At 24.5% G+C, this 14,359-nt stretch overlaps 6 protein-coding genes across 6 annotated transcripts, besides 28 other annotated features; 3 read left to right on the forward strand and 3 right to left on the reverse strand.

Annotated features, from left to right (window-relative positions):
• Window positions 1-15: part of a sequence feature (AT_rich) that runs on past the window's edge.
• Window positions 16-180: a microsatellite.
• Window positions 181-217: 37 nt separating this feature from the next.
• Window positions 218-256: a sequence feature (AT_rich).
• Window positions 257-480: 224 nt separating this feature from the next.
• CMU_025350 (uncharacterized protein) lies at window positions 481-2,676 on the forward strand (the record flags this gene model as incomplete). Its single annotated transcript, XM_002139842.1, has 1 exon — window positions 481-2,676. One exon carries the CDS (start codon window positions 481-483, stop codon window positions 2,674-2,676), a length of 2,196 nt encoding a protein of 731 aa, XP_002139878.1.
• Window positions 624-859: a sequence feature (AT_rich).
• Window positions 1,460-1,482: a sequence feature (AT_rich).
• Window positions 1,553-1,602: a sequence feature (AT_rich).
• Window positions 2,677-2,829: 153 nt separating the features above from the next.
• Window positions 2,830-2,858: a sequence feature (AT_rich).
• Window positions 2,859-3,034: 176 nt separating this feature from the next.
• CMU_025360 (uncharacterized protein) lies at window positions 3,035-3,515 on the forward strand (the record flags this gene model as incomplete). The annotated part of the gene is made up of 2 exons (XM_002139843.1): window positions 3,035-3,166; window positions 3,237-3,515. 2 exons carry the CDS (start codon window positions 3,035-3,037, stop codon window positions 3,513-3,515), a joined length of 411 nt encoding a protein of 136 aa, XP_002139879.1.
• Window positions 3,214-3,243: a sequence feature (AT_rich).
• A 47-nt stretch (window positions 3,516-3,562) lies between the features above and the next one.
• Window positions 3,563-3,609: a sequence feature (AT_rich).
• Window positions 3,593-4,672, reverse strand: CMU_025370 (uncharacterized protein; the record flags this gene model as incomplete). The annotated part of the gene is made up of 1 exon (XM_002139844.1): window positions 3,593-4,672. The coding sequence occupies one exon, from the start codon at window positions 4,670-4,672 to the stop codon at window positions 3,593-3,595; it is 1,080 nt and encodes a 359-aa protein (XP_002139880.1).
• Window positions 4,673-4,899: 227 nt separating this feature from the next.
• Window positions 4,900-5,078: a sequence feature (AT_rich).
• Window positions 5,079-5,110: 32 nt separating this feature from the next.
• Window positions 5,111-5,161: a sequence feature (AT_rich).
• A 118-nt stretch (window positions 5,162-5,279) lies between these two features.
• Window positions 5,280-5,309: a sequence feature (AT_rich).
• Window positions 5,310-5,428: 119 nt separating this feature from the next.
• Window positions 5,429-5,462: a sequence feature (AT_rich).
• A 124-nt stretch (window positions 5,463-5,586) lies between these two features.
• Window positions 5,587-5,687: a sequence feature (AT_rich).
• Window positions 5,688-5,779: 92 nt separating this feature from the next.
• Window positions 5,780-5,866: a sequence feature (AT_rich).
• A 110-nt stretch (window positions 5,867-5,976) lies between these two features.
• Window positions 5,977-6,037: a sequence feature (AT_rich).
• A 24-nt stretch (window positions 6,038-6,061) lies between these two features.
• Window positions 6,062-6,116: a sequence feature (AT_rich).
• A 96-nt stretch (window positions 6,117-6,212) lies between these two features.
• Window positions 6,213-6,255: a sequence feature (AT_rich).
• A 64-nt stretch (window positions 6,256-6,319) lies between these two features.
• Window positions 6,320-6,361: a sequence feature (AT_rich).
• A 222-nt stretch (window positions 6,362-6,583) lies between these two features.
• Window positions 6,584-6,612: a sequence feature (AT_rich).
• Window positions 6,613-6,630: 18 nt separating this feature from the next.
• Window positions 6,631-6,736: a sequence feature (AT_rich).
• Window positions 6,737-6,834: 98 nt separating this feature from the next.
• Window positions 6,835-10,071, reverse strand: CMU_025380 (uncharacterized protein; the record flags this gene model as incomplete). The annotated part of the gene is made up of 1 exon (XM_002139845.1): window positions 6,835-10,071. The coding sequence occupies one exon, from the start codon at window positions 10,069-10,071 to the stop codon at window positions 6,835-6,837; it is 3,237 nt and encodes a 1,078-aa protein (XP_002139881.1).
• Window positions 7,422-7,451: a sequence feature (AT_rich).
• Window positions 9,887-9,935: a sequence feature (AT_rich).
• A 434-nt stretch (window positions 10,072-10,505) lies between the features above and the next one.
• Window positions 10,506-10,533: a sequence feature (AT_rich).
• A 139-nt stretch (window positions 10,534-10,672) lies between these two features.
• On the reverse strand, window positions 10,673-13,402 carry CMU_025390 (uncharacterized protein; the record flags this gene model as incomplete). The annotated part of the gene is made up of 1 exon (XM_002139846.1): window positions 10,673-13,402. One exon carries the CDS (start codon window positions 13,400-13,402, stop codon window positions 10,673-10,675), a length of 2,730 nt encoding a protein of 909 aa, XP_002139882.1.
• Window positions 11,375-11,415: a sequence feature (AT_rich).
• Window positions 11,990-12,039: a sequence feature (AT_rich).
• A 245-nt stretch (window positions 13,403-13,647) lies between the features above and the next one.
• On the forward strand, window positions 13,648-14,109 carry CMU_025400 (uncharacterized protein; the record flags this gene model as incomplete). The annotated part of the gene is made up of 1 exon (XM_002139847.1): window positions 13,648-14,109. One exon carries the CDS (start codon window positions 13,648-13,650, stop codon window positions 14,107-14,109), a length of 462 nt encoding a protein of 153 aa, XP_002139883.1.
• Window positions 13,951-13,991: a sequence feature (A-rich).
• An 84-nt stretch (window positions 14,110-14,193) lies between the features above and the next one.
• Window positions 14,194-14,221: a sequence feature (AT_rich).
• Window positions 14,222-14,359: the final 138 nt, after the last annotated feature.

Below are 14,359 nucleotides of genomic sequence, written 5' to 3' on the forward strand. Positions count from 1 at the left end.
ATATTTCTTATTTTTTATAATATAATATTAATAAAAAGTAAATAATAATATAAAGATATAACTTAAAAATTTAATATTATATAATTAAGATAATAATTTAGTATAATAAACTAGGGTAAAATATTAGAAATCTAAATGAAATATTAATATAATATATATAAATAATAATATATAGAATAAACTTTAATTAGGAAAAAGAAGAAAAAAATTATCTCACTAATTTATAATAATAATAATATATATTAAATTAATTATACCTAAATATGTTATAATAAGCTAATTTGGATTTTTCTTTTTTTTTTTTATCTTTTTAAAGAAAAGGGTAAACTTCGATACTACACTACACAGGATTAGCGCAAATAAATAATGTCCTGTCTGTCTATGACTGAACCCATGTAAAAGGGGTTAATGCAATCTTATAGATACAGGAAAATCTAAAAATTATAAAAAAGTTGGAAAAAAAAATGACCTAAGGTTAATATGTATACTAATATAAATAATATTTCAGAATATTTAATATCCCATAAATGTACTTTGGGTATTCATACTTTGGAAAAATTACTAGAAAATAATGCAAAAGATAATAGAAACAATTGTATAAATGCAATGGTGAATATTCTTACAAATAATTCTAAAAAAATTCTAAAACAATCATTAAATTTAAAATATCAAAAAGAAAAAAATAAAAATTATAAAAATAGATCAAAAGAAAAAAGTGATAATAATATAGAAACATATATTTTAGATTATACTAAAGATTATGGTATTACAAAATCTAATAATATATATAAAAACGATATTATATATTTAGATAATGAATTATCAAATTATAATTCTAATAATTTATTAAGATATATAAGAAATGATTGTGGATCATGGAATATATCTATACCAAATGAATTAGGTATACCTAAAGATAAATTTGAAAAAATAATCTTTGATAAATATATAGAATTCTGTAAAACTCATAATTATAATGATTCATTTGCAAATTGGGCTAAATTATGTGAAGATAAATATGAAATACCTAATTCAATAATCCAACATGCAAATAATGGATGTCATGGTATAAAAGAAGCTTTATATAGAATTAGAAAAGTAGATATAAGATTAAATGGAATTCCTAAAGATCTAATTTTAGATATACTTAGAATTGGAACTGTTTCAAATTTAAAAATGAATTATATGAATAAAAATATGGATAATATACAAAATAGAGCAAGACTTATAATAGGAAATAGTAATATAATATCAAGAAGTGAAACTATAAAAAGTGATACTATAGATAATTCAAATAATAAATTATCTAATTTAAGAAATTTAAATGAAGATGTATATAAAGAGGGATTACAAGATAATATCTCTACATCTAATAAATTAATGTCTATTAATATGCCACAACATTTATTTTTAAAAGAAGCTATTATATCTCATAAAATAAAAGATAAAGAAATTTTGGATAAAAAATTATTATATAATAAAGATTCATGTTATGTAAATTCACAAAGATATTGTAATTGTGATCCAAGTAAACTTAGAGAATTATTTTCAGAAAAATATAAAAATATAAATATAATGAATAATTCAAATAATGAAATATTACATTTATGGATGGGATCTTATGCAATAGCAAGAAATGATAAAAGAATTAAAGGTGGTGAAGATGGTTGGTTTTTAGCAGAATATCTTCAATGTATGGGTGTAGCTGATGGAGTTGGAGAATGGGAAAGTCTTAGCGGTGTAAGTGCAAGAGAATTTTCTAATTTATTAATGAAGAATACATTAAAAGCATTATATGATCCAAATATTAATTTTCTTAAGAAAGATAGATTATACTTAGATAATATATATAATATAGAAGAAAAATATTTGATTAAATATCCATCAAGTATTGCAAAAGCTGCATTACAGAGAAGTTTAGATGAATGTGATAATTCAGGTATTCATGGTGCTAGTACTGCTCTTGTAATGTGTTTTGATAATGTAAATAATATTGCTGGGTTTGCAAATATGGGAGATAGTGGTGCATTAGTTTTGAGAAGAATTCAATTTGATAGTGGAAGGATGGAAATTGTAAGACGTGTTAAGGAGATGCAACATGATTTTAATTGTCCATATCAATTTGCAAGATTACCTGCAGAAAAGGAATGGTTAAAATTAATGAAAGATGGTTATAATGAGATAGTAAAAATAGCAATAATGGAAAAAGAATGTAAAATGAATAATCAAGAAACAAATTTATTAGTATGTGATAGTCCAGAAATGATAGAATTATTAGATGTTAATATTAAAGAAGGTGATTTAATTATAATTGGAACGGATGGAGTATTTGATAATTTATTTGATGTAGAAATTAGTACAATAGTTGGTCAAGTATATTCGCCGTATGAATCAAAGATACTTTATGGAGAAATAGGAAATACAACTACTCCTATGGCAATTGCAAAAGCAATTGCTTTATCAGCTTATTATAAATCTTTAGATCCAAGGTCCAAGACTCCATTTGCTAATCAAGCAAAGAAACATCTAGGAGTAAGTAGTAATGATCCGAATACAAATTCAGCTTATCTAGGTGGTAAAGAGGATGACATAACTGTCCTCGTTGCATGGGTAGTTAATCAAAAAGATTTAGCTAAACTTAGTAGTTCAGATATTTCTGTATTTGATCTTCAGTAATAATAACTTATTATTGATAATATTATAAGATATCTCAGGTTATTCACTAGAGAAAAAAGGAAATAATATGAAACAAAGAAACCCTGTTAGAAGTAATAATCCTCTCAATATACTTAATATTTCAGATAATAAATAAAGAAGGAAGAAGAGGAGAAAAAAAAATTCTATATATATTAATAAAACTAATTACATAATCCAAAATAAATTGGATTTATATATAAGCGCCAATTATTTTGAAATAATATCTTTTATTAGAGACGCCGCATTTTTCTGTACAAAAATAATTTTACCGCTATAATTTAATATCGTGTTTGATTTTCTTAATAAATAATATAATTAGTAAATCACAAAATTTCGGATGTTTCTAAAATATATAAAACAATTTTCTAAGAAAATATCATTTTGCGAAGATAAACCAAAATCTCAAGACTTTGATTTCTGTCAAGAAACAAATTATCCAAATAATGCTTGTAGTGCTCAGTGGATGTTGGTGAGTATACAAATTTTTCTTATATTCCAATTTTACACTAACTCTACTATAATTTATAATAAAATATTAGTTATATTGTACAATATCATCCCTTGATGAAATGCCTTCGAAAGAAGCTTTAGAGTCAATTAGAATATTTATAAGTAATCTACCAGATGCTTGTATAAATACAACCATTGGGGATTGTTATACAGAGAAAGTAAGAAATTCCTATGACTTATTGCAAAAATTTACTACACGAAAAGAATTCCTAGTTTGGTTATGCCTAGTAGAAAACCAATGTAGGAAGAATATAGGTCTTAATTTGAAGTCTTGTAGATATTCACAACTAATTAATAGATGGAAATAAAAGAAGTATTTCTATTAAGTTAATTTGAGTATTTTTAGAATTTTCTCTAAATAAATTATATAAATGTAATTATATTACTATTTAATATTTTTAAGATTTACTAAACATTCATTTGAATTTCCATTATTATTAATTACTTTACATGAATCATTAATTGGAGTAATTTCTTCAGAAAATAACTTTTTAAATGAAGTCGAGTTTTTAATTATATGATCTTGTTTCTGACCATTTTCATATAAGCGTGCAAATGTGTACATTGCAGAACCTCCAATAGTCATTGATAAACTCAATAATGTTATAAGACTTAAAGTTTCTCCATTAGTAATTACACCTATTAAAGATTGTAAACCTGACTTAACATAACCAGTCAAATTATAAGCAATAGGAGATGTCACCTGTATACACCAATAAGTAATAAGACCAAATATAAAATTCAAAATTCCACTTAAAACAATAGGACAAATTGTATTCATTATTTGAAAAGGAGACATTAATATTAATTCATTAAAAGCTTTATTTTCAGAAAAGATATAAATAAATATAAAAGCAAAAAATGATGTAATTAATACATTATACCAATATGTTAGAAATTCAGCATTATTTAATGCTGGTGTAACCTTTTTTATTTGTACAATATATATTGATTGAAAAATAGATGATAAAGCACCTGTTATAATCCCATATATATTCAAAGCTTCTGAATCATATGATCCTATTGTAAATCCAGTCATAACTATTAAACAAGCAATAATACATATTTTTGATATGCTTTGTTTTAATAATAATACAGAAAAGATAACATTGAATAATAACGTAAGTGATCTTGCAATTGCATATGAAGATACTGGAACATATTTTAAGCAAGTATTTGATAATGAGATAAAGGCTATACAAGATATTGACATTGGTAAACATATTTTTATGTATTTTAGACTGAAGCTTGGTTTTGAAAATACATTATATTTTGGTATTAAAGATGATGTTAATAAATAAGCAAAGACATAACATGTCAAACCACAGACTTGTTGTATCCATGTTGTAATTAAAGGATATCCAAAATTTCCGGTTAATATTCTCTTATTTAATACAACAAGAATAATGGAGACAATCCCATATAATAATAATGCTATAATTTGTTTAATAGGGAAAAACTTCATTTAAATAAGGTTTACTTCTTCACTTAAATATTCAAATATCTACTGGCCCTAAATTATTACTACTACTTGAGAATGGTAGACAATTATTAATGATCAAAGAGAACTCCTATAGTTAATTTTTTAATAACCACCGCTCCATTAAATCTTAAATTTTTGATATAATCACCGCTTATTGAACTTAGATTTTCGAGTCTTCTTGCGCACAAATAGTTAAAATCTAATAGTACAATAATATGTTATATATATATATATAATTATATATTTTGTAATATTAAACTGATTCTGTATTATTTTAACTTTTTTTAAAATTGTGTAGATATTAAAAAATATATATATAGTTTTTTTTTCTTTTAAAAACTTTAAAGTACAATATTAAATATTCTAATATGTTATTTCATTTTTTTTTCTGTTAGAGTTATGTTCATTTCTTAATTCCTGTTATTTAAGAATTATTTTACTTTTACATTAATAAAATAATTTTCTATTTTTCACCAGAAAAAGTAATCACTTGGTATTTTTTATAATTTGAAAAAGAAGAAACTGCTTAATATTATTGAATAAATGAGAAATATCAACTCATTTAATAGTATAGATTCCAATCTGATAGATAAAAAAAATACAATATTTTTTTATTTTACTTCCACTTTAATACATTAAAGAGCTTTAAATTCTAGTTTAAAATAAATTACTCTTACTTTTTTTTTGAAATATTAAGATATAAAACGATGCCTTTTATATAGATTAAGCCCAATTAACTTTATTAAAAATTATTTTTGTAATATTTAAAAATGTTATTTGTTTATTCCCAATGTAGATTCATTTTGGAATTAATTATACATTTAAATCACACTTATACTTGAAACAGATTTGTAGATATATGTAATTATATATATCTTCCAGATTTCATATACTTGTAAAAATTATTGATTTTCTTTTTATTTGCATAAATATTATAAAGATTTAAATATTACCTAATAATTTTATAAAGGTTAATTTATTACTATAATAAATATAAGACATGCATGCATACATGCATTATTCTTTCCAGAATCGGTATTAGGAATATTTTCAATATAATATTACTTTCAATTCTATTAATTATAGGTCTAATAATATCTTAAAATATTTTATTTATAAAGATTCATAATTTAAACTTTTATTAATTTTTTTCTTGTAAATTTTAATATTAAAATAGCTGGATAGTAGAATTTCTAATGGGACTAATAAAAATCAAATTCAGATTTAAACTATAAAGTGGGGAAAAGTACAAGAAATCCATATAAAATCCTAAGTATACCTTAAGGATATTTAATAAATAAAAATAACCAAATATTACTTTTATTATGTCTAAATAATAATATATTACTGCAAGATTAAAGAACATAGAACTTTTTATAAATAAATTATCCTTAATATATTTTTATAATTATTATTATATATTTAACTATGATAATAATCTACATAATTATTGGAAGTCAGGTAATATAAAAAATAAGATGATTACTAGAAACTACTACTTAAGTAGTTTACAGCTTTTATGAAATAATAATAATGATTTTAAAAACTTAAAAATATTAATTTAACAAATTCCTCTTTAAAGATCAATTTCATCTCAACAATGTTACTATTATCTATTGAGAAGTGTTGTAATAAATATTAAAACTTTTGTCAAATTTTAAATATTAATTAGTAAGTATAATTGAGTCAATATTATATTGGGAAGGTTTCAAAGTATAATTAGGAAATATAACAAAATTAAAAAGTATAATGTCAATATATCAAGCAAGATCTCTTTTTAGTTCCATTTATCTATTCTGATAATATTAAAAAGAAAAAGTACAGATGGGAACTTTTTTTTAACCTATGATTAAGTGACACTAGACATTACTGATTATTAAGTCAAAAGATTTGAAATTATAGTTTTTAATATTATAATTAATGGAAAAACTAAGATGTAGATATTTTTTATATAGTTTAGTTTAATAATTAATTTAAGATTAATATCCTTGTTATTTTTAATTGAAATTATTATTTTTTTATAGATATATTTTGTAAATAAAATTTGTTTAGTGAATCTTTACCTTAAATATACTAACCTATGTAGAATATATGAATAATAATAATAATAGATTGGATATTTATCTAATTAATCCATAAATAGTTTAAGTTTTGTTTCTTTTACTAGGCTTATTTTTAGGAATACTTTTACGTTTAGAATTAGATTCAGTAATTAAATCAGAAATTTTTCCATTTAAACTTTCTTTTTCAAGAACTTTCAAAACACTATTATTTAAAGATGCTACATTAATTTGATAATGAATTAAAATATGAAGATATTTATTAAGATTTGAAAGAACAGCTCTGATATTATAATTTAGAGTTCTAATTAATCTTGGGTCATTGACATTTGACCAATTCCCATAATTATAATCTTCACCTTCAGGAGCTATTTGAGGAGTAATACTATTCATTAGACTTATCCAATGTACAAAGTGAGTTTGAACTAAGTATAATACAACTCTAACTAATGGTTCAATATTAATACAAAGAAATTCTTGTTCAATATTTTCAATATCCTTATTATTTTCAGATTGTAATTTTACAGCTGAGTTATTCATTCCATAAGATATATATTGATCATATATACTTTTTAGTACTTGTTCAATTAAAATTAGTAATTTTTCTGCATATAGTAATGGTAAGGACCAAATAACTTCTGTTAGATAATTTGAAGATATACATTGGATAGATTTATATATATATTCATATAAATTTTTATCTTTAATCTCTAATGGACATTTAGGAGGTGTAATATGTACTTTTTTTAAACTATCTTCATTAGCTTCCTTTTCTGCTTTTATCCATTTACATAGATCAACATAATAATTGTATGCAATATCAATAATTTCCATGAGTTTTTCTGTTGATTGAATTGATTCTATAGTTTTTCTAGTAGGTCTCATCATAAATACTGCTGGATTTGAAATTTCATTTAATATATCATCTCTTAATATTTCTTGTTGAAATTGTTCTTCCATATCCTTTTCTCTTTCTTCCTGTAAAAAAAGTTGTCTTTCACTTCTTCTCCATATTCTCATGGAACGATCCAAATTTCCACATATAATACGATCTCCATCAAGTGATAAAGCTAAACTTACTATTGGAACAAGTCCATATGTTGACTTCTTGTGTAATACAGTAATTAAATCTCCAGTATCAATATCCCAAATCTTCAGTGATCCATCACGAGCTGTACTAACTACATAATGAGTATCATATATAAATTTTACTTGAGTTATACATTCTTCATGAGCAAAAAAAGAACGCTGAATATTACCAAAATCTAATCCCCATATTTTTATAGTTTTGTCAGCACTACCAGTAACTAATATTGTACTATCAGATGAAACATCCATACAAGGTACTGGAAGTTTATGACCATATAAAACTAGGAACTGTTTATATGTATCAGTATATAAAACTTGTAATGTATTATCTAATAATGACACTATAAGATAACGACTATCTGAGGTATAAGATATTGTAAGTCCTTCATCTATTAAGGGAATTGAATTCTGAAGTTTGAAAAATAACGAATATTGGCCTTTTATTCCAGAATCTTTCATTTTAAGATTATATATATTCAATTTCTTATCTTGCCCTACAGAAGCAAAAGTAACTTTATTTGGATGAAGAGCAATTGCTTGTATTGAACCTTCATGAGCATTATCTAAAGATTGTTCTAAAGAACAATTTAGAAGACTATGTAATTGTATACTTGCAGACTTTGTTCCACTTACAGTATATTCATTTCCAGGTACAATAAACCCACAAACTGGGGATTCTGCCATTATAGATCTTACACAAGAGAATGTAGCCATATTCCAAACCTTTATACTATCATCACCAAAAGAGACAATAAACTTATCATCTAGTGAAATTTCTAGTGCTCTAGGAATACCACGATGCCCCTCTATTTCTATTCTTCTTAAAATATTACAGCATATATTAGAATCCTCTATATCTCCATATTCATTATCATTTCCTTTAGATTTATCTAGTTTTGATCTCCAATTATTTATAACTGACTCTTCAATCTGAATATACTTTATTGTATTATTTGCTAAACAAGTTAAAAAAGAATTATTCCAAGATTGATAATCAATACTGATTAGACGTGTTCCAATTATTTCCTCTTCGGGAAGTAAAAGCATTTTTGGAAATGTTAATATTTCATAGTTACCAAATAATAATTCATTATTATTGATATCATCTAATTTTCCCAAATCAGGATCTTTCTTAGATTTCCTTTTTAGAAATTTCTTAATTCTTTGTGTAATTCTGGAATATCCCAAATAACCAAATGTTTCTATAGAATTTTTAGAGGAAAATGCAAATATCAAACCAGAATAATCATCAGTTAAATCTAATGAATTTTCAGCATAATTAAACCATTTAGCAGCTAATTTCGTGATTTTAGTATTATTTCCAGTTGTAATTCTTGGTATACTACCATGATATTCTGCAAATATTGATGTATTATTCATATCATCAGAATCTTTATTATTATCTACTTTAGTTACTCTATCATTTGGTAAAAGTTTTTCTTTAGGGATACCTGTAACATTTGAATTTAATCTATACAATGTAATATTTTGGCTTGTTCCTGCTACAATAATACGATTACATAAAGGATGAACTAAAATTGAGTTTATTTCTCCTTTATGTTGAGTAAGAGTCTGAAGGCAAAATTCCCCAGTTATATCCCATAATTTAACTGTTCCATCTTTACTAGAAGATATTAAAATATGTGGAGTTTCCTCTAATTTCACAATATTATTATTTTCCTCATATGAATCCCATAATTTTATTTTATGAAGGAATTGTATGTCTGTAATTTCATTTATATGACCTATATAACGATGTAAACCAGTACCACTTAATATATCCCATATAATAATATCAGTATCATAACTTCCAGTTGCTAAATAATGACCAATTTTGCAAAATCTTAAAACAGATATACTCTTTTTATGACCATGAAATATATGTATAATATCTCCTTGTTCTATATTCCATATTCTAACACTTCCATCTGAATATCCTGCTGCTATTATATCACTTTTTGTTGGATGTCTACATAAAGATGTTACATAATGTATTGTAGAAGATATTCCTTCTACTGAATATATATTGTCTCCTATATCTAACTTCAATTTTTTATATATTATACCTTTTTCTAAATCTAAAATTAAAATTATTTCACCTGAAATAGTAATCCCATATTTTCTTGGGTTATTTAAATCAGTAGATAATAATAAAGCTCCATTAGAGTAATTAGGAGAGCATAAAATCCCATAAGATGCTTCAGGTAGATACCTCAAATATGATTTAACCATTTACTCCAATATAATCTTTGTACCCTTGAATAACAAATTACCTTAAGAGATATTTAGAAAATCTTGAAATATTACTTGAAGCAGTTATAATTACAATTTCTAATTAATAGTCAAATTTTGAAATATTATAGCGCGCTATGGGGTCTATAGTAAATCCTTAGGTAATAATGACAATAGTAAATCTTTCATTTAAACTATCAGATAATAGATAAAAAGGGTAGGTAATCTAAAAAAGTGTAAAATTACATGGAATTAATTAAGGAATTTACAATAATACCATATTAAAGAAGTATTTAGGAAGTTCAATAGACTAAATTTATAATAGTATTAAGGTATCTGAATATTTTTATTAATATTCACTTAGAATACAGAAAATTCTTAATCTAAAGGTTTTATTTACATATTTAGATAATTATAATCAAATTATCAAGGAGATTAAAAATAATAAAAAGATAATAATTAGAATGATAATTCAAAAGGCTAGAGAATAAATAAAGAATTTAGTAGACATCATATGACGGTTTATATTACTAACTGATTTAACCGCCAAAGTAGACATGTTTTAGTATTTCCAAAAAAAGTGAAGTCTAGAAATAGTTCATTAGACAGTACCTATATTGGGGATATTTAGATTATTATCAACTTGATTTTGTTGTCTGCCCTTTAGAGACCACACAGTCGATGTTGTATTTATTGGAAATGCGAATTCATGTAAAATTCTTCTCCAGATAAGATCTGGAATATTATTAAGAAGATTAATAAGGGATACTGCATGTTGTGATTGTGTATTAATGATGATATTTTGCTCTTTATCTACTAAATTATCTTTAGAGGTACACCACCATTCATTGCAATGATATGATTCAATACATTTCTGTATAATATGATGTTTAATATTATCAATAAATGAAGTAATAGTAAAGACATCATCTCTATTATTTAATTTTAGGTAACCAATAATAATACGTCTAATTCCATCAATACGTGGATCACCAATACTAGATATAACCCATATATCATAATATATACAAGTAGCAACAGATTCTAATGCCTTGTTAAGGTCTTGTTGATGTATTTTAAAATTACCAAATTGATTATTAGTTATTCCTAATTCACTTACTTGTCTCATTGGATATTGAGCATGACTAATATTTGGTGGAGCATAAGAAGGAGCAAAGAAATTTTGGCAAGAAGTACTTGATAAAATTGAAGTATTATTATTGGGGAATCCTCGGTTATTACTAAACTTTTGAGATTGTTCTATTTGTATCGAAGATTTTGCAGAATTATTCGTCCCACTATCTAAATTATTATTATTATTTAGATTATTATAATTTAAAATTAGAGATGGATTACCTAATGACATTACTTGTAAATGATATATACATAAATTATGAATGTCGATAATACTCCTAGCACCATATGTTCGTAGTATATAGCCAACTAGAAGTTGTAATTGTGAATTACTTATACTTGTAGGTGATGTAGAGCTGTCATTAAGTGCTGTAAGTGTTATATTGACATTTGCTCTATTTTGTCTGATATACTGAACTACATATTTTTCCCTATCATCCCAATAATTTTTCCAGTACTTATATTCCTGTGGAAATTCTTCAATAAAACTTCGATCTAATGAGAATTTTGGATACCATGCTGTTGATTTATATATAGCAAGCTCTTGTAACATACTTGTAACTTTAATTTGAGGAAGATCAGTTGCTACTCTGATAGGTTCTCTATTAAGTCCTGTATTTTCATCTCTCTGTAATAAAACTAATATTAAATCTCTACAACATGCTTCATATTCATTATATAGTAGATCAGATCGATATATCCAATTTCCTGATACTAATACACAATATTTCTTTAAATGATCTATAATTATTTTATCATTTATTTTTCCCTCTGGAATATTCCCAAAATTATTAAATTTATAATTTTTATTTAATAATTCATTGATATTTATATCAATTGAAGATGTTTCAAAATTTAAATTAGTATTGTACTTTGGAATTCCATTAATAATTGTATATATTCTATTAAGTATATATTTAATCCCAGAAAATGAAATAACTTGATAAACTAATGTTATTCTTTTTATCTGATCTTCTAAAGTCATTTTATAAAGTTCTCTGAATGATAGTGGTCCTTGATGAAACCAATCATCAAAAACTAATAATTGTCCTGGTATTCCATGATTAGGAAATTCATCCAAATTCACTTTACAATTTGTAAAATTTTCTTCAGTTCCACCAAAGTTGTAACCTATACATCCACCTAAACTTGATGTAGGGCATATAGGAGGATATTGATAAGAAGTGTATATTTTAGGTAAACCTCCTGTTCTTAAAGAGGGGAGGACCTGTCCACTACCACCAAATGGAATATGTCTTACAGTACCTGTAGGACTTCTTATTATACCACATAATATATCAAGATATCGTGTTAAACTGGAATCAAATAATAGTTTGTTATTTCTTAATTGAATTGAATGTACAAGCTGTTGTAGTATTGTTCTATTATCAGTATGATATAATGATATACTTTTAGAAGTACTTTTTGAATCTATTAGCTCATAAATATTAATAGAATTTGGCCAAATTATAAAATCATCAAAATTTTCTTCACAAAGTAGTTTAACTAATTCTTTTGATTCATATGAACCACTCTCAAATAAACATGGGATTTTTATCCAATTTTCTACTCCATTAGTTAAAAATTTATCTTGATTTATAACTGATGATTCTGAAGTATTGCTTAATGATGGATTACCTACACGGTTCATAATTAAATTATCAAGAGATAAATCTCGCTGTTCATTGTCATCTATATTACCAGCATTCCTTTCAACGTTACCAACAGTAATAGATGAGTTAGACTTTCTCAAATCTATATGTGAAAAATTTGGACGAAACTGCTGAATACTAGATACAGGAGTTATATATAACTTTTTCTTTTCATGATTAATATATCCTGCTATTAAGCTACTAGCTGTAGATAAGCAAGACCTACTATTCAAAGTGTATAAATACTTATTCTCAGTATTATCATTATTAAATTCATTGAATATTCCAGATTGATCCTGTTCCTTACCTAATAGTTTATCATCTCCATGCAATTTTTTTTGGTTTTTAGCATAGTATGAAAGCTGGAATGCACTTCCATCTAGACGTAAATATGCCGATTCCCATCCATTACTAGGAGATCTATTAGCTGGAGTTAGAGGAAACTGGAATACATGGAATGAAACATCATTAATATGTGATAATACCACATCATATTCTTCTAAAATATCATCCTCATAATCTTCTTCTAATTTTTCATTATTCATTCTTATATAGGCCTAATCTTATTTTTAGAAGTACAAGTTGAAATTTTAATTGACTAAACCCGTTATATCATAAACTGCCAATAGGCGCCTAAATATATTGTTAAGATGTTTTAACTTACAATAAAGATCCTGAACAAGTATCTTTCTAATAGAACAACTAATTTTTAGCTAATCTACATAAACATTTAGGGATATAAGACAGATAATTTGTACTTTATTGACATTTTTCCTTAAGACATATTTAGATGAAGAAGCATGGCTTATTAAATAGACTTACGCTTATTTCAGTGAACGATCATAGTAAAGTAGCTCTATTTAAGCATATAATCAGAAGTTTAAATGAACCTAACATATACTTGATTGAAAGAGCTGTTTTCTATCTCCCAGAAAATTTTTGTAGATCTATTTTGCAACAGACTCTCGCAATTGTTAGAGATGGAGGTTATAGGACTTATGATAACTCTCGCTTCAAGAGTCCTGGAGGGATATTTTTGAGAATACTTAAGAATAGTATTACTAAGGATGAATTAAAGCTGATTTGGAATACTAAGAAGAAAAAAAAGAAACAAGAAAAGAAGAGAATAAAAAATCAGGATGTATCTTTAAGTAGAACTATAAAAAGTACATATTCTGATGAAGAAGGAGCCTTATCACCAATATCTATACTTACAGATGATTTACATGATACTCTACTTATTAAAAATTGATCATAGATTTAATTAGCCTAAATTAAAAATGAATATTGCTTATGTTTTCCTATTTCTGTTTTATATTATGCAATCTAGTTTAAGATTTAATATTTTAAATAAAATTTAAATAGGCCACTACTACAAATATATCACTGAAATAAAAAAAATTAGATGAATCCAAATATTTAATTTGTTTATACACCTTTAGATATAATATCTTTACTTTAATGATAATCTAGAATATTCTGAATTTTATATTTACTATTAA

Source organism: Cryptosporidium muris, genomic scaffold (genome assembly GCF_000006515.1).
Source record: "Cryptosporidium muris RN66 scf_1106632353999 genomic scaffold, whole genome shotgun sequence".
Taxonomy (NCBI): domain Eukaryota; phylum Apicomplexa; class Conoidasida; order Eucoccidiorida; family Cryptosporidiidae; genus Cryptosporidium; species Cryptosporidium muris.